At 35.6% G+C, this 24,287-nt stretch overlaps 1 protein-coding gene across 6 annotated transcripts in view; it reads right to left on the reverse strand.

The window, feature by feature from the left end:
* Nucleotides 1–9,685: 9,685 nt before the first annotated feature.
* The window catches only part of LOC150098829 (PHD finger protein 14), a 570,499-nt gene continuing 555,897 nt past the window's right edge, over nt 9,686–24,287 (reverse strand). For all 6 annotated transcript variants that reach the window (XR_016549471.1, XM_090404762.1, XM_090404761.1 and 3 more), the window contains one exon: nt 9,686–10,405. Coding sequence is in view for 5 of the 6 variants with exons in the window: in XM_090404762.1 (XP_090260888.1) it covers nt 10,331–10,405 (75 nt within the window). In the remaining variant the exon portion in view is untranslated. The remainder of the gene's footprint in view (nt 10,406–24,287) is intronic.

The raw sequence follows: 24,287 nt of genomic DNA on the forward strand, positions 1-24,287 counted from the left end.
AATTTATTTAGTTGTTTAATTTATTTATTTAATGCTCGAGAGCATTACCAGTTCCATTGCACATTCCTGCATCCCGCTAAGTTGACGATTTTAAGAGGCTGACTGCAGTTATTTAAAAAACATCCATAGGTTGTCATATTTTCCTTTATTTTTTGAAATTCTTTAAGTGTAGATTTATTTGAAAAGTTCGATATATATATATATATATATATATATATGTGCATTGTCTGGGAACATATCACCTGTCTATTATTAACGTAGCTATTAGTTCTCTTCAAACCCAGAATATCATTTATTTTCAACCCGGGATTCTGGACTATTCTCTAAGGTCACAGCAAATACAAACGTGAATCTTTTAAAAAAAAAAAAAAAACCAACCCTACTCAATAAACTTCCTTGATTTGGGAAACATTAATTCTTAGGCATCCTGCTCAATGTCCAATGCTAGCTACCAGCACCAATAGAGCACCATTCTGAGGACTAGTCATCCAGTCTAACACCTTCTACTGATTGTGTTATTGCAATATTTATTTATATTGTATCCAAAAGATATAATATAAACAAATACTCAAGTGAGAACAGGTGGAGAAGGTTTCCATGTGAACAGCAGTTGAACATGGGTCATTCAGTTCTAAGAAACAGGAGAAATCCGTTCGGAAGTGGGACGTTGTGAGAGAAAGAGATTGGGATTATTCCCGAACCCGGAGATCAGCCCCTCTGAGGCCAAGTGTGGTAATGCAACTGAACTCGGAGAAGTCGACAGGAGTTCTGGGGGGAAGAGTTGTCTTTTCTTTGTAAGGGTTTAGCTCCCTGGAATCGATTCGTCCAGAGACAGGGATGCTATCCCGGTAAAGCACCGCACTTTCTGTGGTGTTCGGAGTGTCCTACCGGTCCTACAAAATCCGAGTGAGAGTGTGATTTTCGTGCCAGATCATACCCCTAACCGAGCAAGCCAAGGTAGCTTTGACTAGACAAGCAAGCATTGGCTTTCGATACACAACACAAAGCTCAATTATTGCCATGCAAGTTTAAGACATGCCTACAAAAATAAAAGCCTAAATGGAATGCTTATAAATGCATGCATTTATTAACAAATAAATATTACTTCTTTCTCATTTAATGAGCTGGCACAGCAAGCATGGAGAATTCACCACTGTGTGCTTAGAAGGGCAGCCAGTATGCTGCGATCTATTGAGACTCACTTTTCACTTATTCCATTATTTTTTGGATAAATAAAAACAATTAGAACTATTAAACCTGTGTTTAATTATCTCTTTAGTTTTCTTTCCATTAAATTTGAGTTTAAACCAGCACCTAAGCCTTAATACCTGTATAACATATTCCTTTCTTCTAATCACTCATCCACATCTATAACACTATTATTTATATGTTTTATGAATTCTTGTGAGCTTGAATCCTATCTAAGATGTGAAAAATCCATATATAATATAAGGACTTTTTTTTTTTCACTAGTCATACAGATGTGGCAGGATTTTTTTCTCTTGAAAACTCGAGTTTCTCATCCTTCAAAGCAGGTAAAATTGTCCTAGTTATCTTTTGCTGTTTGCTATTACTACAATATCATCAGTATATCTTAAACGATTCATTTTTTTTTACCATTAATGTTGATCCCTTTGTCTCTCCAGTCTAGTTCACTCAGGGCATATTTTAATACTGCAATGGATAACTTTTTTGGCATACTTCTTTATTTTGAATGGGCTGCTTTGTTCACATATAAAGATACTAGCAGTTGCTTTTCATGCATTTTGTTTATAGCTGTACATAATTTTGGCTTATTCCATATTTCTTCACTGCTATTAGGATTTCTTGTTTATTATTATTATTATGTGACACCTCCAGGGAGTCCAAAGACTCATTGAGGGAGTCTGCCAACAGCATCAAACGATTGAATCCCTTCCAACTACTGACCACGCCCCAACTTGCTTAACTTTTTGCGAGCCATTAGTAGCAGAGGCTTTACCACTCGACCAACCTTTGCAGGCTTTTCAACTGAATCAAAAGCTTTCTTATAGTCTATAAAATCAAAGTGCAATGATAGTTGTATTCTGCATTTTTTTCCTAGTTGATTCAATGTCTGTACATGGTCGATTGTGCTAAAACACCTTTCTGAATCCAGCTTGTTCATTAGGTGAGCTTTGTCCAAAGAGTTTGTTATTATTTTTATAAACAGTTTATATACTTTTCACAGCAAGCTTATAGATATGTAATTTTCTATCTTTTTTCTTATTATTCTTTTTGAACAAGAATATCATGATAGCGTTGTTCCAGGTGTTTGGTAATATACATATATATATATATCTATAAACACCTAAATATCCTTTAGGTATTTATTAAATAGATTTTTAGTTCTGCTAAAATTTCTCCTGCTGCTTTCATTATTTCTAATGTAATTCCATCTTCTCCTAGTTTTATTATTTTTCATATCTTTCAATGCTTGTTCTATTTCAAAATGTAGTATTTCTGGAATATTCTCTTCTTCCTGTTCTTCTGGTTTCCATGTAATAGTATTTTCAACAATGCTTGTGGTGTGGTGTTATACAATTCTGAAAAATATTGTCAAGTCCTTTATACTATGCCATTTTTATCTTTGATATCCATTTTCATCTTATAGTATTATTTTTTTTTTCTCCTACTGTGAGATCGTTTCATAGTACGTTCATATTTTTGTTGTCTATTGTTTCTTGTATCATTTTACTTCTCTTTTTATCTTCTTTAATATTTTTTCTGATTTGTTTTATTTATTTCTGTAAGTTCTACTGTATTTCTATTTCCTTCCCCAATTAGTTGTTTTCTTTTCCCCAGCAGATTTTTTGTTTGTGTTTATTTTTAACCTTTTTTATCCTTTGCAATCTTATGTGTACTTTCTATAAAGATTACATTAAGATTTCTCAGTATATTATTATCCATTTGTGGATTTCCATTTTCATTCATGTCCTTCCTTTAATTGTGTGTGTGTGTGTGTGTATATATATATTTATTTTTATTGTTGTTGCAATTTCTTCTCGGTACAATTTTTTGTTGGGTTGACTACTAATGTATCATTATTTATCTTTACATATTTTGTTTTATTCTGTTTCTTATTTTAAACACTATGTAAATAAATACAAGAAATTTCAATTCTAGGCTTATCATTTAATTAATTCTTAAGTACAGGTTATTCCAAATGTTGAAGCATTATAGAGTTGAAATTCTTCTGTAATATTCCAAGTACAGCAGTGATAGTGATAATCATACTGTCTTAATTTTTATTTAAAGTGCAATGTAATGAATAAATTTTTAAACACTTTTTGCCAAAAAGAAAGTGTCTTCACAAATGTGTCACTAGCCCATCATTACAGAATGCAGATATGAAAAATGTCTTAATTTTATTAATAACAATAAACTTGAAAAACAGCCAGGAATGTTTGTTAATTTGAATTTAAGTATACATTTTGAAAAATTATGGAGACAACTACCATGTTACAGAATAAAACTTTAGTTTAATATAAACCAAAATCAACACTCGATGTTTCGACCTTCGTATCAAGGTCATCCTCTGGAGCATACACAATATATACAGAGAAACAAGCTGCATTAAAATCTACATCTACATGGTTTGCTAAAGTTACTGACCAGCCATTACTACAATTATTGGCCTGACCTCTGGTGAAAGCTAGTCTTATTATTATTATCAATTAGGTTACAAAACTAAGAGTTGGGCTGGAAAGAACAACAAGATATATATATATATATATATACTGGGTGATTATAAAATAACGTCCAGTATCCAGAGCCCTCTAGCGAGTAATGTACTGGACGAAACACACCAATATTCGGTAGACGTACACAATGCAACATGGGGATTCGATTTAACGAAAAAAAAAAAAAAAAGTACCAAAATTCGCCAACAGGGTAAATTTTGGCACCCAAATTAATTTTAGTAGGTGTGACTAATGAATGACTAAATGGCAAATCAGAGACAGCATCGATTTCATGACGTTTATTGTTAATTACAAATGAAGTTCAATATGACCACCATTCTGATGTTCCAGGAACTGCATACAGTACACGACATTTTCCAGTGGTTTGCAACATATCGGAATTGATTTGTCTCACGTGTGTAATGTTATTCGATCTTTCAAAGTTGGAATCATCAGATACATGTCCTTGATACACAATGCTTTTAAGAAATCCCCACAGCTAAAAGTCACAAGGATCGAGATCAGGCGATCTCAGTGGCTATGGCATGGGAAATGCACGACGACTAATAATTCTTCTGTCAGAGAAATGTTGTCGCAAAACACGCTCTACCTGAAGTCCGATGTGGGGTGGTGCACCATGTTGCATGAAGATGGTCGAATCGAGACATCCTCTTTGCTGCAGTTGTGGAACCACCAAGTTCTGTAGCATATTGGCATACCTGTTAGCATTGACAGAACAGATCACTGGTCCATTTTGGAAATTTTCCTCGTAAAAGTATGGACTGATGATAAAAGATGCTGTAAATCCGCACCACACTGTGACTTTGGGCGAGTGGATAGGCATCTGCAGACACACATGCGGATTAGTTGCAGCCCAAATGCGACAGTTGCATGTGTTAATATTGCCGTTCAAATAAGTGCGCATCACTCCATAAAATCTGCCATGGCCATGCATCCACTTCCATGCACACTGAGAATCTCAAAGATAAGTCGATTCGTATAGTCGCATCACCAGGGTGCAATTCCTGAACGACTGATTTTATAGGGGTAAAACTTCAACATCTGATGTAGGATTTTCCACGGCGTTGTGTATGTGATATCCATTTGCCCGGATATTGCTCGTGCACTGCTGGTACCCTGCACATTCGGCATTTCCTGTTCCACAATAGCAGTTGCAACTTGTTGGTGATTGATTGGTTTGCGTCCCCTGCCCACCTGCACTGCTAGAGTACCAGTATTTTCAAATCGCCAAATCAGTTTTCGTAAGTTTGTTACACTAATCGGTCCTTTTTGTAAATTTTTCATACGCTGAAAATCATGAAGACAAGCATTGGCATTATTGTTCTGCTGATAATAGTGTGACTAACAAAGCACGCTCACGTAAGGTAAGAGGCATCGAAAAGCAGTTCGTCTATGAATGATAAGAAATCTCACAGGCTTTCCTTTTATTGCATGATTGCTCACAAGAAACGCGATAATGCAAATTAATGCATTTTACTCGGCAAACAGCGCCAAAATTTCCCCTGTTGACGACTCTTGATACTATTTTTTTCCATTAAATCGAATTCCCATGTTCCACTGTGTACGTCTACCGAATATTGGTGTGTTCCATCCAATACATTACTCACTAGAGGGCTCTGGACACTTGACGTTATTTTATAATCACCCGGTATATACAATTTAAAAAAAAAAAGTGATTATACATATAAATTTCAACCAATTGGTATGGAATAGTTTCCTAAAGTCTGCTAGATACTAAGTGGGGTGAATATGTGCCATCCAAATTCTTGGAATTTTTATGCCATCATTAAATTCTGGGAGAACGGTCATAATGAGGTATAAGTTTTTTAATAGTGTCTGACGGCCAAGAAGTGACGGAATTAAGTAGTTAAAAAACTTATACCCTGTTATGCCCATTCTCCCAGAATATATGGTGTTCCTAAAGTACACAAACAAAACGTTCCACTTTGGCCGATAGTCGAAGGAATAGATAGCCCTAATTACCACCTAGCCAAGAAATTAGCATCAACACTCAAGGAGTTGGTAGGTCATTCTCCCTCCTATATAAAGAACACACAACACTTTATAAACATAACACTTGGTAAAGATGATTTATTAGTTAGTTTTGACATTTCTGCCCTTTTCACAAATGTCCCAATCAGTGACACAATTCTTCTCTTACGAAACAAATTTCCACCCGACATTACAGCTCTCTTTGTCCACGTACTACATTCTGGTTACTTCGTGTGGCAAAATAAATTTTACCTGCAAAAAGAAGGTATGGCCATGGGCTCACCACTATCCCTGCCAATTGCTAACTTTTATATGGAAGCTTTTGAGTAAAGTGTTCTTGATTCCTTTACTCTAAAACCTAGTGTGGCTTAGATATGTTGACGATGTTTACGTTATCTGGCCACACGGTAGACAAACATTAAACACATTCCTTAGCCACCTGAACAAACAACATGAAAGCATATAATTTACTATCAAAATTGAAAATCAGAACTTGCTCCCGTTCCTGGATACATTGGTCACACGTCTTCCCTGAGGCAGTCTATCCTTCACGGTTTACCGCAAATCAACACATACTGGTCAATATATACATGCTAACTCATATCACCACCCATCGCAAAAATTTGGAGTCATTAACCCCCTTAAAAGCAGAGCTATAAAAATTTGCTTTAATCAACAAGCACTTAAACAAGAATTAAAAATTATTAGCAACACATTTATAAATAATGGATATAACAAAAATACTATAATAAAGTTCTTCATAAAACTTCATCAAAAAAGAATATAGATTACAGTAAAACCATAGCCATCCCATACATTAAAGAGTTATCAATGCCACTTTTAAACCACCTATAAAATTAAAAAACATATTCAACTCCTCTAAGGATCCTCCCCTCCCACTGGCACATTCTGGGGTTTATTGCATCTACTGCACCTGTAACTTACCTTATATTAGTGAACCTGGACGTACAATCCCTATACGTAAAAAAAAAGAACACAAAATACACATTAAGTATAACAATTTTGGTGAAGCAGGCCTCTCAGATCATGCTTTCAACACCCTACACTAACTTGATTGGAAAAGTACCTGCTCTTTACATCATACAAAAATCTGGTACGAGAGAAAATTTAAAGAAGCCTGTGAAATTCTGATTAACCACCCTAATCTCAACAACAATAATAGTGGCATATTTAAAAATTCCAAGATGGATGGCACATATTCAGCCCACTCGATATCTAGCAAACTTTAGGACACTATTCCATACCAGTTGGTTGAAATTTATATGTATAATCACATTGTTTTTTTAAAATTATATATATATATATATATATATATATAAAACTTGTTGCTCTCCAGCCCAACTCTTTAGCTTTGTAACCTAATATATAATAATAATAATAATAAGACTAGCTTTGATGTAGTAAAGTTTTTTTCTTTTTCACCAGAGGTCAGGCCAATAATTGTAGTAACGGTTGGTCAATAACTTTAGCAAACCACGTAGATTCTAGTGCAGTTTGTTTCTCTGTATATATTGTGTATGCTCCAGAGCATGACTTTGATATGAAGGTTGAAACATCGAGTGCTGATTTTGGTTTATATTAAACTAAAGTTTTACTCTATAACACGGTAGTTGTCTCCATAATTTTTCAAAATGTATTCTGATCACCATATAAGCATGAATTTAAGTATATTACAAGTACGAAGTAAGAAAATTTAATTGTTTGAGAGATCACTAAACAGTTAATTATTATTATTATCCTAAGACTCATCTAGGAGGTCCTTTTGTCATACACACCAGCTCATCGTACCGTGCCTTAAACACACACTCAAATTCTCTGCAGACACCACAACCTCAGGCAAGGCATTCCAATCATTCACAACTCTGCATGCAAAAAACCTGCTTCTCACTCTCCTGCTCGCAACGTCCTTATACAGCTTCCAGGGATGACCACTGGTTCTCCCACCATTTTTTGTAAAACCTCTTCCACACTGATCCTATAACAACCCCCTTACTAACTTGTAGGTCTCTCTATCATATCACCCCTCCTCCTCCTATCCGCTAGACTCTGTAAATTGCATCTTCTCAACATTTTCTCATATTCGACATTCCAGAGATCAGAAACTACCTTAGTCAGTCACCTCCGAACCCTTTCAATTTCTCTTTGTCCTTTTGAAAACTAGGTGACCAAATTTGGGCACAGTAGTCCATGTGTGGCCTAATACAATGCAACAAGAATCTCCTTCCTTCTACAAGTCAGTGTCTTCTGCTTCATTCCCAGAATTCTTTGTATTATCCTCACAATTTTGGCAATGTGTTCCCTAAATTTCAGATCTTTATCCACTAATACCCAAGATCCCTTATTCCTCCACCTCCAACAATATATCCCCACCAAGCATAAATTCTACGTGACATCTTTGTATCCCAAATTTTAAAAACTTACATTCTGCAACATTGAACTCGCATTCCCATTTCCGTGCACATTCACTCAATTTATTTAAGTCTTCTTGTAAGTCCAGGACATCTCTACTCTTCATAGTTCACCCCCAACTTTGCATCATCTGCAAACGACTGATTATCCCCATCCAAACCGTTGCCAATATCATTAACATACAAGTTAAACAGCAATGACCCTAAAACAGACCCCCCCCATGAAGCACACCACTAGTGACTTTCCTCTTCCTGGATATTGCTCCCCTCATACACAACTTCCTGATACCTCCCTTGGGCAAATCCATGCTGTCCATCAAAGATAATACCATTGTTGTCAACCCAATTCTGGATCCTAGTTCTCACCAGCTTCTACAATAATTAACCACAGCACCTGACACACAGATAGGCCTATAATTTGATGTCTGAGTTCTATCACCTCCCTTATGAAGCAGCACAATCTTGCCCTCTTTCCACTCCTATTAAAGACTCATATTAAAAAAATATGTCAGGGCAAATGTCAACTCCTTGGCACATTCTTTCAGAATATGTGGATATTATCAAGTTCGACAGCCTTATTAACATCAAGTTTGCTCAATTTCCCATACATCCTCTTGCTCACAGTCAGTCTTTCCTCCCTATCATCAACTGTCTCAATCTCTCCATGATGTCACATTCACAAGAATGAAAGACCTTTATGAACTGCTCAATAAGTATCCCCCACTACATCTTCTGTGGTAGTTGTCCTTATACCATTTTCTCCAATCAATGTCACCTTTCCATAATCATTCTTTTTTTTTTGCTGGCTACATATCGAAAGAACTCCCTAAGATTCTTTTGGGTTTCATTAGCTAACTGCTGCTCATACTTCACTTTTGCTACCCTTACCAAGTCACTCTCCTTGCCTGGTCTTTGTAATCCTCATGGAACTGGTTATTACCACTTCTCTTATGCTACCTCCATAATGCTTTTTCTCTGTATTGCATGCTTAATTTCTTCATTCATCCATTTCACACCTACCTTATTTAACCTTCTGACCATTGGAATACATTTAGACATTGCTTCTACTAGACAGTTCTTGAATATCCCACAAGATGCATTGATCTCTTTCCCAGCTAACTCCTCATTCCATGCTACACCTGCAAGCTGTCTCCTGAGCTCTTCATAATCACCAGCCTTGTAGTCAAACATATACCCTTTTCTCACAGAAGTCGTCACACTGCTGGCAACCACCCAGGTAATCACTTCATTATACTTCATTTAATGTAGTATTTTTAAAAATAATGTTTATTTTTGTACATAGTTAAAATATTTGTAAACAAATACGAACAGAATTGTGATACTAATGTGTACAATTAAGTAATTTTAATGTAGGTTAATCATTTTATCAGCTTCACAATGAATATATCAAGAAGTTGATAAAATGCAAGAAACAGTGTAGTGCCTAATTCCTCACATTGCACTGCCGATTATATCAGATGAGTGTATGTGGTAAATTGAATTGTACAAACTTTTGCAACATTGAGACAGTACTACAAAAGATCCAAACTTTCTTTTGTGCTTTTAATACGATACATATTAAAATTTATGCATACAGTTTTTGGTCACACTATGCTTGTTCCACAGGTAGACACCTCTATGACATGGGAAAAAATTCTGGTCCCAAAGTATTATTTTGTAAATTTCTGTTTTATTTAAAATTACAGTGGACAGCTTGCTATCAGCAGAACTAATGCCATTTCTCTATCGCTTGTGACAGTAGTTAGAACAGTAAATAAAGAAATCCTCTAGACTTAGAAAAGTATTTCTGAAGTTTACTACACTCAGCAGAGAAACATCATTTACACATATATAAATAAATACTGCATTTCTGCTCAGGTTATTAGTACTTTTCTTCACCTCTTTAGATGCTTATTATAAAAACATACAATTAACAGTTATATAAATATACTGAAAGTAATGGCCCCCTGTGATAAAATTAAGTGACCCGCTGATGATGTCTTTTATACATAAATTAATGATGAAATAATAAAATCATTATTTTACAACTGATGTCATTTCAGTAAAAACAAAGTGTCTTGATAAAACATGAAAGGATCTATTTCCAGAAAGTATGAAGTATGAGTTAAAATGATAACATGATGCTATCTATTTAAAGCTTATACTGCTCTATACAAGATCCGTCTGTTAGATGGAAAAAGTATTTTCCTTATCTTGCATACTGCTGTTCTTTTCCAAATATCTACTTATTTCATCTTCCTCCTGTAAACAAGTAATCACATTTGTTTAGACATGTGGAATTGATGCCATGAGTATAATATAAAAACAAGATGTTTGAATAAGAGACCTAAGTTAACGTAAAATAAATTAGTTTCCTGTAGTAACAGTTCATAACTGAACAACTATTAATTAAATATAATAAAGCTCAAAAATTCACCATAGTTCTAGTGATGCAACATCAGAAATAAACAGCTAATTCACTTTCATTCATAATGTCTATATTTACCATATACATAATTCACATGCTGATAGTTAATGGAAATAGAGCACAGTAAACAGGAATGAATTAGCTGTTTAATAACTGCAATATTTCATTGTCACAACATTTGAAATGCAACATAAATTTGTAACATGCATACAGGAACACTAAGGAAATAAATATGATTAGACTTCTTCTGGATTAGAGATAAATGTTGAAAGTTTTTCCACTTGGTTATACTATAAATTAAAGATGCCAGGATTGGTTCCATCCCTTATCCAACTGTAAGCAAACAAAGTTTACATGTGAAGTCACTTCACGACTGGGCTACTTGTATATAGAGGCTAATGACTTCACATCAATTGCCTTAGTTATCCCATAATGCAATGCACATATCCTTACAGACATGTATAATGCTATGCATTAGTGCAGGGATACATTTCCAAAAACTCTGAGTGACCCTAAAGGATCACCACTGAGATCACTACTGAACTCATTATTCCTGACATGAATCACTCCAGGACAGGAAAATCAGTGGTGATCCTATCCAGTGACGGGAAAACCCACCACTGAGTATAACTCTCTCTAATGTGCTCAGGAAGTAAGTCAACCCAATGATGAGCATTAATAATGTCACCAGTAGGAACCAGATCCAGAAGTGATACAAGGCTGAAGTAATGCAGAAGTCATATTTCCATATGACTTCTGCATTACTTCCATAAGTAGTCAAAAGGTGTCACACCTTATTACTAAAATACTCTGGATTAGAGATGGATGTTGAAAGTTTTCCACTTAGAAAATCTTTCAACATCCATCTCTATTTGTATATAGAGGCTAATGACTTCACATCAATTGCCTAGTATCCCAAAATGCAATGCACATATCCTTACAGACATGTATAATATTATGCATTATGGGAAGGGCCACTAAGAGTGATTTTGATGGGTCTGGCTCCCACTGATGAGACCTCAATAAAGGTCAAAAGAAGTCTGGGTAGTGGCCTTTCCCATGATGCATAGAATTATACATGGGATACTAATGAAGTTACTTCATGTGCAAACTTTGTTTGCTTACACTTGGATAAAGGATGAAACCAAAAATATAACTTCTTGGCATCTTTAATTTATAGACCTCTTCTGGCTTAGGTCTCAGATCTATTGAGACAATGTTCACTGCAATACATCTTTCCACCATTTTCATGGTGTTCCATCTAGCTTTTTTTAGTACTTGATTTCCATCCCCCCCCCCACTACCTAAGTAATATTGTTTGCAGAAAAGTGTAAAGATCAGTTTTAGCTGTTTGATCTTACATGTGTTCACTCTTGTTTCAGACTTATATAAGTTCAAACTGATCTTATTATTCTTTATTTATATTTTTCAATATTGCTCTGTTTACACATCCAGAAATCTTGTTTGCCTTAAGTGGCTTCTCTTTTACTTTATTTTTCTGTTTATTTCTAATTATGTTATACCAGACAAGATTATATTCTTGTTTTAATCCTTTACACCAGTGCAAGCACACAAAAGTTTTGTGTGTGAAATGTATTCACCACTAGCTATTTGTAGAGGCTGTTGACCTCAGATTAAATGCTTCAGTATTCCATAACAAACAGCACATTTCCTTTTGGTCATATATATATATATATATATATATATATATATATATATATTATTTTGCACTATCAGAAGCATCATTATGCACACTATCACATATTCTTGTTTTAATTCCTTACTCAAGTATAAGTAAAGTTTGCACAGGAAGTGAATTCTGTATTGATTTAGCCTTCAGTATGTTATTATTATTATTATTATTATTATTATTATTTGACACCTCCAGGGAATCCAAAGACTCATCAAGGGAGAGTGTGCCAACAGCATCAAACGATTGGTCCCCTTCCAACTACTAACCGTGCTCAAACTTACTTAACTGAGCCATTAGTAGCAGAGGCTCTACCATCGACCAACCTTTGCCAGCTTATGTGTCCAGTTCCCACTGATGAGATCTCAACAAAAGTCAAAACTAGTCTGAGTATTAATGCATAGAAATATGCACATCAAAGAGGAAGTTTACTATGCATTATGGGATACTCAGGCAATTGATGTGAAGTCAACCAACACAGAAGTAGCCTAGTCATAAAGATGCTTAATGCACAAACTTTTGTTTGTTTATGTTTGGGTAAAGGATTAAAACAAGAATATAGTTTCATGTCTGGTTTATTTCTAGCTCACACCTGAGTGGCTGTCTACTAATCACAAGTGTTTTAGTTTTTTTTCTATTGATTTTTTTTTGGGATATCTCTTGGAAATATAACATTTCTCTTGGTAAATTATCTTCTGTGTCTGCTATCATTACTTCATCATCTTCACAGCAGATCAGACTTACTATATTATTATTAACAGTTTTTATTCAATTTAACTTCTTATCTTTTAGTACTTGTGTTATTTCATTTACTGAAATATTAACAGTAGCTGACTTAACGAATCATGCTATCTAATTCCTTTCTTCATTTCAGTTTATTTTGTTTCATTACTGTAGTGTACTTTATTACTCATTTGTTATCTGTATGAATATCTTGCTTTACTATCTTTTTTTCTTTTCACTATTATATTTAAAATATATTGCACTTTTATACTAGCAAATGTGCTATGAAAATCTAAACTGGAGTGTTATACATTGTATTACTTTTTCTATTAGCTGTTGTACTGCAAATATTTCTGTGCTTGACTTTCCAGATATAAAATCTTGATCTTCATCATTCCAAAGATTCATTGATAATTTCTTCAATAAATTTTTATTATTATTCAAGACCTCCACAGAGCCACAAGACTCATTGCAGGAGGCTAACCTTAGACAACATAGTTTATCATACCACTCCTAAACCAATGAACCAGTCTTGATGTGCTTACATGTCTATAATTACATGGATGTAAAGTGTCCATTGAAGTTAATATAACCTTTGGATACTATAGAAATAATAAGAATACGAAGCTTATATTTTTGATGTATTCTATCAGTGTGGCCATTTGGGTGGTTAAACCTATTTGCTATATGCATTTCACAGTCCCTCCGACACTTTTCTCTTCTTACCTGCCACCTGCTTTCTCAATTTCCAAAAAGTCACTCGTCCTATTTCTTCTATATGAAAAATTTCCCTCGTGCCAATCCTGTTTAAATGTCTCAATCATGTCACCTGATATTCTATCCACCAAATTGCAGCTGCCATGCTCACAGTCTGTCCTCATAGCAGACATGATATAATTTTTGTTATCTCGATTATTGTGTTCAAATCTGATCACTAAGATTTGAAGAGGATGAAGTAATCTTGGAAAGAGCACAGAGGCAGAAAACAAAAACGATACCAGGGCTGCACAATGTTATGAGGAGAGATTTAGAGCATGATAGCTGCAGAGTTTAGTGGACAGAATATGAACGAGTGATATGATCAAGACAGTGAAACCATTGAGAACTCATTACAGGATTGACACTGAGGCAATTTTGCATATAGCAGAACAAGGAGAAGAAATGAGGACAAGGGTCATCCATTTACTGTTGTCTCTGATAACTCGTCCACCATCCACTAAGCATAAAATCCAGTCCTAAACACCCTTGCTAACCACACTCTTATACAGTTTCCAGGGATGACTCCTCATTCTCTCTCTCCCTGCCATCTACTGAAAAAGTCTTCAATATCAGTCTTGTAAAACTCCTTTAATAATTTATATGCTTTTATTGTATCTTCTCTTTTTTGCCTATCAGCTAGTTTTTGAAGACAACAGTTCATCAATCATTAATATTGTTCTCATAGGAAGTCTTCATAGATCTATCCCAACATGAAGACTTTGAATGGGTATGTGCAAAAAACACCAATAGCAATCTGTATACCATGACAATGGATAGGCCAGCCATTATAAACAAGAACTATGATAGACAAGAACAGAACTATAAAGCAGAGTAGCCTTAGCAGGGTAAGACATCAGTGTATTATGTCTGTTAATTGTGTGTTCTTTTGGCCAATCTGCCTGTTTAAAGGATGAAAAACTCTGGTAGTTTCCATGAGGCCAGCTAATTCACCTTCAGTTGAAAAGCCATTATAAAGCTTCTTCACATCCTAGATGTGATTTGAACCTAGGTATTTCCAACCAAAGGGCACTACTGATACTGACTGAGAGATTGTAGAATCTTTTGCAAACTGAAGAGGTTCCTAGGTTAAGTGGGATACTACTCACTATTAGATAGGGTGTACCTAATTAATAAAAACAGACAGCCTTGCCTATGGTCAGTAAAGACTGATCTCCCCCCCCTCTCAAAAAAGTATTATGCAATTTATGGACATGTCAGAGATTCTGTTCTGTATATTGTTTGTGCACCTGAGAAACAAATGAACAAACAATACACAAAAACAATATATAATGTGTTTTTAATTTATTCAAATACTCCATAACAGAAGTGGAATAGATTTTAGTAACAGATATCAGTCCATAATTATTTGGTTACAATTGACTACAAACATAATTATGATATGCAAGAATCTCATTCATCATGTCTCCCTTCCTATTCATTATTATCAATCTTATAATGGACCTTTAAGTAATTTGCATGTCTTTATCATATTTCTCCCTTTTCAGCCTATCAACCAATTCCTGTAAAACAAATCTTTAATCTATTCTCATAAGGGAGCATTCCACAGAATGGCCATCATCTTGATCTCTCATCTCTGGATCCTCTCCACCTCTTCCTCATTCCCAAGAAACTCAAGTGATCAGATTTGTGCAGTACTCCAGATGGGGCCTAATTAAAGTCTTATAAAGGTGTACAATAATATTCTTATCTCTGCTTGTCAGAGTGTTCTTCTTTGAGGAACGACATCCTGACAAGCAGAAATAATGAGATTAAGATATATTTTAGCCACTTTTCCAATATGCCCTCTGTTGTCCTTGTGTCAATAAACCTTAAACCAACCAACCAAACAACTTGAATTTCAAGTTGTTTGGTTGATTGGTTTAAGGTTTATTGACGCAACTTCCTATGTACCAACCCCCCAAATCCCTAGTTTCATAAATATAGCACACAACTGGTTCTCATACCAAAATGCATAACCTTACACTTTTCCACATGAAACTGACAGCCATTCTCTGCTGCCCATACCGTTCAGTCTTTTTAAATCATTCTACAAGATTTCTACATCAAGTTTATTAACTATTGTTAATCAAGTTTTTATTATTTATTTATTTTTATTGTTAATATTGTTTTTTTGCATCATAAGCAAACAACAGCAACTGCATATTTACCCTCAGTTCACTTCCTATATCATAAATATATATAAAAATTGTATAGCTGTTGCTCAAGCAGAAAGCCCTGGGACACACTGCTGGCCTTCTATGGACTCTCCTCATGAATAAACTTTTGTCTGGTATCTCTTCATCAGTTATCTTATTTGCATTACCAATTTCATACTCATCCCCAACTGTTGCAATTTATGTATCAGAATTCCATGTGGTATCCTGTGAAAAGTCTTTGCAAAGTCCTGCAAGATCACCATATAGCCATTACAAAAAGATTACCAACTCAGTTGTCACTTTATAATAAAAAGTGAGTAGTTACTGAGGCATGACCTACTCTTCACAAAACAGGCTGCCCCTCATAGAATATCCCATTCTTATCCATCCATTCCTGGATTTTTCCCTTAACCAACTTCTCCAATACCTTGACCACTATTTCTGAGATGCTGATTGGTCAATAATTTGTTACTATAGTCTTGGAGCCTCCAGTTTGCAATGGAACTATTTTCCCCCCTCTTTTCACTCCTTTGAAACTCACCCAGAGGTGAGACTTAAATTAAACAACTGGTCAAAGGAATTGTCAATTCTCTAGCATATTCTTGTCATATGTGAGTTGATACACAATCTAATTCCATAGCTGTATTCTCATCAAGATTCCATAATATCCAATACACCTCCAGTTCATCTATCTCTATTGTCACATCAGCCTTTGCCACTCTTGTTACTGCAACATCTCCACCTGGATGATATACCCTTGCAAAGTGATCACTCAGTAATTCAACTATTTCAATGGCTTCAGTACCTCATACCATTGGCATTTGTCAAGTATTATAATAATTTTTCCTTTTACTCGACACACACCAAAAAGAACTCTTTGAGGTCACCTTTGGCTTACATAGCTAATTTCCTCTTGTATTCTGATTTTGCCTTCCTGACCACACTGGCCACCTTCTGGTCTGTGCATTGTACAGTTCATCTTTCTCTTTAAATTCCATTCATAAAGTTTTATTTTTTTCATAGCTCTTGTTTAATGATGCTACTTATCAATTTAAGCTCCCACTTGATTTATTCTCTTAAATCTATGTATGTAGTCTGGTAATATTTCTTTCAATCACTCCTTTACCATTTCCCTGCATCATCAATATCCAATCCTAGCAGTTTTCTATGTCATGTACTGCTCCAAGCAGTCTCCTGAGTTTGTTGTAATTACTAGCTCATAAGATTGACTCCTTGTCCTGGGAGGTTTTTAAATGTGGAGAAGTTTCAATTAAGAAGAAGAAGTATCCCAGGTCAAGGACACAAGATCACTCTTGCCATTTGATGACAATGTGGTCAAGTAGGTTACAGGAAAATCCTTGGATCAGCTAGTAGATCTAGCATTCTCAAATTCTCTGGTAATTTCCATCACATGTTGTCTCATGTAATTATTCCTTAACTATACATGCCATATTGCATTTTATTCTGCCCATGTGTCATTTCTTCCTTCCAATCTATAATTATTTGCTCCCTACTCGCTGAACTTATTTGTAAATGCATACCATCCACATCATCCTTTACATCCCTTGGCTCATAGCGCCAATCAAATGCATATTTTGTCTTGTTGGTCTCTATCTTACATCAGATGGTTTCTAATGCCTTACTTTCACTGACAGAAAATATAATCAGAAAGTGAAGGGTATACAATTTTAGGGAGGATATAGGGATGGGGACAGTATGATGATAGCTAATGAAGTGTAACCAAAAAGAATAGGCATTCAGCATACTGTCCCCATCCCTATATCCTCCCTAAAATTTTATACCCTTCACTTTCTGATTATATCATTTTCTGTCAATCATGTCTCACTAATGCTGTAACTTTTACGTTTAATGTGGATAAATGTAAAGTTATGCATTTTGGGATAAATCGATTACAAGCTGTGTAAAATCTGATCATGGAAGCAAGATCTGTCATTGGCAGACTGCCAAGAAGAGTCAATTCATGTTGAAGGGGAGAAAAAATAACGCGATGTATGAATTGGTCACCAACACATGAAATCACGTGTTTTATACGTAAAATTTTCCAACTGTTATACAAGCAAAATAGTTACCACTTTAAAAACTATAATGATCATAAAAGAGAAGTTAATTTTCCAATGTGTAATAATAAACAACTCATCCCACAATACGGATTGATTACTATTATCGGAATGGATTCTCCTTCTTTTGACATGTGCAGAAGTGTCGAAGGGTCTCGCATCTGTTGTCCTAGACTACAATACCACATTGATGGAATTGTAGTCTAGGACAATAGTTCTTAACCTTTTGGTAGCCACGATCCCCTAAGTATCCTAAAATATTTTTGCGGTTGCTTAGTTTGTAGTAACATAATAATAATAATTAAACTTTTTTTAAAAAAAATAGTGGTTTTACCTACCGATTATAATGACAAAAAATCAGAAAACAGAAATCAACTTTACTTAAATGTATTTTAATAAGACCTCTGTTGTTGAACACTCTCTACTAGTTTGTCTCTTCTTGCTTCAGTTGTGTTACTCAATGCTATTGCTAATGATTTCAATGATTTATTTCTAACAGTAATTGCATTCATAAAGGACTTATGATTTTTCAGTCTATCCTTTTTTCTTATAAAAAATCTTCTGGTTTATCTTTATATTGCTTATTATTTATTTAGCGTCTGATGACAAGTCTCAGGATATTACATACATATCACATAAAACGGCATAAAAACAATTGCAAAAATCATATTAAAAGGGTACAATAGGTTGAAATGATTAAACATCAAAATTAAGAATCAGGAGTCAGAGCTTAATCCTTAAATCCCAGATCCGCTCCAGGGATTCTGGGGATCAGTTTAAAAAAGTCCTCTTTAGTACCTGAGAATGAGTAGATAGGACACTCAAGCACAATGTGATTGATAGTCTGGATCTCGCTTACACATTCACAGTTTGGAGTATCAAACCAGATCCATTTATGAAAGATGCTTACATCTCCCATGTCCTGTTTTGATCTGATTTAAAGTGGTCCATACATGTCTAGGGAAATCAAAGCCCTCCAGATGAGATGTTGAGTTTGAAATGGAAATTTGAAGATTGGAGGTACATTGAAGCCAATACTCTCCCCCATGATTCGCATAGGCTGAAGTTCTGGTCGTTCAGTTGTTTTGCACTCCTCCAGGCAGGGCGCCTGGATTTCAGTCTTTGTGAGGTATGGAAGGAAATGTCTTGGTGGAGAGGCAAGGAACTGTTTCCAACTATTTTTGTCCATAATCTGCTTAAGGCTTGGGTCCTGCGAAGCGAGGGAGGGGCTATATTGCTGAGAGTTGGGAGCAGTAGCCAGGAGTAGATCTTAGAGTTCCAGAGATTATCCTCATAGTTTGATTCAGCTGGACATCAACTAAAGAAGCATGTGCACTGTTCAGCCACACAGGAGCACAATATTCTGCTGTAGAATAGACCAAAGACAGTGCGGTAATACACAGTGTGTTGACATCAGCGCCCCAAGAAGTACCAGCAAGTTTATGCATTATATTATTACGAGTTTTTAATTTTCCGGCAATATTTTCTAGATGATATTTAAACATCAAACTTCTGTCTAGGGTAACTCGTAGGTATTTTGGATGATTGTTAAATTTCGCCTGGATATTACTTAGATGAAAGGATGCTACTTCAGTGTTGTTCAGGTTAGGTTGTAATTGCCATTGTCTAAAGTATTTATCAAATACAGCCAGATCTTCAGTTAAGATGTTCTCAGATTTTTGGAATGTTGAATGTTGAGTTGCAATGGCAATATCTTCAGCATACATGAATCTCCGTGATGTTGTCTCTGGGATATCACTAATATATAAGTTAAAGGGCAATGGGACAAGAACTGACCCCCCCCCCCCCGAGATAGGCCATTTTTAATCTTAAAGAGTTTACTTTTGGATTCATTGAGAGATACATGTATCCATCTGTCTACTAGTATTTGATTAATTATGTTGGTTAGTTTTGGTGATGGGACAGTTTCTAGGAATTTTAAAATAAGACACCTCTCTCTCCACACTGTGTCATAGGCAGCAAAGAGGTCCACGAATACTGCTATTGTTTTCAATTGTTTTTCATAACTGTTCTCTATAAAGGTTGTCAAGGCCAGTACTTGATCACAACAACTTCTATCAGGTTTGAAGCCTGTTCCTGTGGAGTTCTATTAAATACACTTGAAGAAATTCATGTGTATTTAATTCTGTTGTATATCATTCTTTTGAGAAGTTTCAGACAGATGTTTAACAAGGCGATTGGAAGCAGTTGTAGGGTCTTTGCCAGGTTTTAAGACAGCAATGATTTTTGATCTTTTAAAAATTGATGGAAGCATGCCAGAATCCAGGATATTATTATACTGTTTATATTGCTGATGCTTCGTTTCTAAATGCCTTCTTAATTTACTTGGTTTCAGACATTCATTTGAGAGGACTACAATGCAAACAACACATTGTGATTTTTGAATGTCATCCATTTCTACACTAATAAATCTGAATTTTATATACTTGTTTCATATATTTGCACAAAACCAGGAGTTTTGTGTGAATATATGAAACATATATTCGCACGATATATGAAACATATATCGTGCGAATAGGATAGGATAACTGTTGACTTATGTAACTGAAGGAAGGCTGTGCAGCAAATGTATTTTCATGCTGTTTGAAGTTATAATTTGAAGAATATATTAGTGCTTGTGTAGATAAGTTGTGTTGATTTGATGTTGTATATATTTGTGTTATTTGAAAATTAAAGATTTTTATTTTGGTTAAAATGTGTTTGAAGACTCAATCTCTTAATCGGTTAAATAAGTTTAAAAAACTTGGAGTGCATGAGTGAGGGAAGTAAGAAGTAAAAATATATACCCCCCTCCCTCCTGGCCAAAGAAAATGGCTATACAGTGATACTGCAGGACTTTGTAAAGAGATTTGACAGGATACTATACACAATTCTATTATGCAAAGGGGGGGGGATTAGATATAAAATGGATGGATTCTGATAGACAAACATCAAAGAGTAGTATATGTAGACAGTGGCATAGCAAGGTTCTGTACCCAGATTGCAGTAGTTTATTTTGTGCATTAATGACACAAATATCATTAATCCTTAATCTCCAAGATTAAGGATGAAATATCCAATTTTGGCTGATGATAGTAAACTTGGAAAGTAACACCAAATAAAGGGAATACGAAAATCTGAAGTTGATTTAAATGCTATAGGCAATGGATAATGGATTCCACTTCAGTGTTGCAAAATTTTAAATTGGGCGCTTTGATGTAAAAAAATACCAACTTTGTATTCCATTAATGTGACTGCATCGTAAGAAACTGTTGGGACTAGGGATCTGTTATGTGCCTTGGGGAGTGAGATAAAGTCAGAGAATATACATTGGCTCAATCATCTGACCTTCAAACCTTCAATTAACCATCCCTTGAATGGGTTGGCATCAAGTGGCATGCCAAATGTTATCCAGCCCTTCAATTATCTAACCAGCAAATTGCTCTCTCTCTCACTGTGGTTGGAGAACTAAAGGATTACTGTAGTGCAAAAGTGAGGGAAAAAATAGCAGAAAGAATCACTAAGATGTTAAAAACACATTGATAAATAGGAAATTGTTTTTTTTATAATTTTAATGACAACCACATTAATACAGTATATATTTATTGATATTTGAAATAAAATATTTTGCAGACAAAATCATTCAGTCCAGTCAGTGAAATCAAGACTAGAAGTTAGTTAATTAGATAAGAATGCTTGCCAATCAACTAACTGTTCAAGTTAGGCTACACATTATAAATGACAAATAACACAAAGGCAGTTGCCTTTGTGAAAGTGAAAACTAACAGAATAATACTTATAATACATATATACACTATCTACCAATAATTATCAGGACACCCCTGTTATTTGAAGTTATGGAACATTCCAGGTTTGTAATAACATAAAAACTGGTGTACAGATAGTAGGAAGTAGTATTTCATTGTAGCAGTTGAATACAGTGGTATGGCAACACGATGTGAACTCAGTGACTTCAACAGAGTCACTCTCTCGAAGTCACTGACGATCATGATGACTCACTCTTCGAGAGAGTGGATCATCATGGGCTGTAACAGTGGTGGCATGTCCATATGTGTCATTGCCACTCAACTGGAACATCCAAAATCGACAGTTGGCGATGTTCTCAACAAGTGGAGACATTCTGGCATCACTAGTCCAAGAACACACCCAGGATAGCTGCCAAAAAAGTCTGACAGGGACAGGAAGGTGTTAAAATGGGTGGCATGCAAAAGCCGGCACAGGCCATCTGCGATGAGTTCCAGAGTGCCAGTAACACCATGGTGAGCACTAATACTGTATGAAAAGAACTCCATTTACTGGATTTCCAGGGAAGAACAGCAGCAGCACACAAGCCGAACATCACAACAATGAACAAGGTGGCTCATCTGGCCTGGTGCAAAAGAGAGTGTGAACTGGACAAATCCTATGGAAAAACAGTACTCTGGAACAATGAATCAAGATTCACCTGTTTCCAGTCTGATGGCAGGGTATGGGTGTCGAGGCAGCCTCGTGAACACTTGTTATCACAGTGTGTTGTACCCACAGTAAAGTTTGGTGGTGAAGGAGTAATAGTGTGGGGTGCATTCAGCTGGATTGGAGTGGATCCACTGGTTGTTGTCTGTGGTTCCATAAAGGCAGCTCAGAACCTTGATATTCTGCATAATCAGGTGCTGCCCACATTGTAGAGTTTTTATGGAATGGACCCATGTTACTATCAAGATGGCAATGCCTCATGTCACAAAGCGGTAGCTGTTATGGAATAGCATGAAGAGATGGGTGTTAAACGACTGCTCTGGCCTGCGCAGAGTCCTGACCTCAACCCCATCGAACACCTGGGGATGAAATAGAGTGGCAATTGAGGTTCCAGAGCACCACGTTCTTGATCTGTCACTGAACTCAGTGCTGCTTTGATGAAGGAATGGAGACAAATTGAACCTGATGTCTGCCATACTGGTGGGAAGCTCCCTGAAAGGGTGCAGGAGGTGATCAAAGCCAAACGTGGGCATACCAATATTAGGGTTCGCCTGCTGGTATCAATTGTAAATTGCTAAAGTGTCCAGGCAATTATTGGCAGATAGTGTGTGTGTGTGTGTGTGTGTGTGTGTGTGTGTGTGTGTGTGTGTGTGTGTGTGTGTGTGTGTGTGTAGGGTTGTAAATTCAACATTGACTCTATGCTAAGTAGATCAAACACGAGAATGGAAGTAGGTTTATTTCCATTAATTCTTTTTTTTGTCATATAAGGAAGTTGTGATGAAAAATCTTGATACAACTTTTTCACATTCCACTTCTTATTTTTGATAATGACCAGATCTCCAATCGTGATTACATTTTTCTTCTTGGGATGACTGATTCTTCTAACCATTATTGGCACAAAACATATCTCAGCCACGGATTCTTCAAAAATCTAATCTGTTTTGTTTAAATCCTAAATGTTCCCAATCTTGGTATACTTCTCACACATTTTGGATGTGAATGTAAAAGCTCTCTAAGAATTCTTGATAACTATCCAGAAGAGGACAATCTGATTAATTGATGATTCCACTCTTGGAGATTCACTCCAATCACTTTTTTTACTGACATTGTTTTTTGCTATGCCTTCTATAGGTATTTTCATAGTAATGCTCTGCTCAATACATAAACAGCTGTGATCAATATCCATATAATGACTAGCTTCAAACCTACCAAACCAACTTCTCTTTCTCTCCTTTCATTCCATCTATCTCTGTTCTTTGAAAAAAACCTTCCCTTACTGTCAAATCAAATGCCAGCTCAGTTTACTGAAACCAACCATTACTGCCAGATACACAAAAAGATTTGGTACATCATCACTTCCTAGAAGTATGGCACAGTAAAAATACTATTAATACTAACTTGATGCAAGTTAATTATTTTAACTCTTCCACAGGTCATCCCCTGAATCATCTGACAATCACAGGCATTTTTCTATGGAGAAAAAAGTTCTAATGCTGTATATACTTCAGCTGTATATCAGAAATGAGCACACCAGAATACTGAAGAAGTTTTACCCTTTCTCTACCTTTGTACTATGTAATAACAAGCTTTCTAGCTGCTTGTCCACCACTAAGACAAGCTACTACCCCATTACATTGATCTAATTCCAACTGGAATGGCAGATTATTCATGCTGAAAGTTTGGGAGATTCTTACTCTAAGTGGCTGTTAAGTATATATCATCATAGCCATTATCGAGTCAATGTTGGATGAAGGCCTTTTCGAGATAATTCCTTCTTCTTCTCTTCAAGGATTAGACGTTTGTCTGTTCTAGTTTCACTGGTCTTTCTCTCTCTTTC

Source organism: Typopeltis vanoorti, chromosome 15 (assembly GCF_054136105.1).
Source record: "Typopeltis vanoorti isolate ZY-2024b chromosome 15, IOZ_Tvanoo_1.0, whole genome shotgun sequence".
Classification (NCBI taxonomy): domain Eukaryota; kingdom Metazoa; phylum Arthropoda; class Arachnida; order Uropygi; family Thelyphonidae; genus Typopeltis; species Typopeltis vanoorti.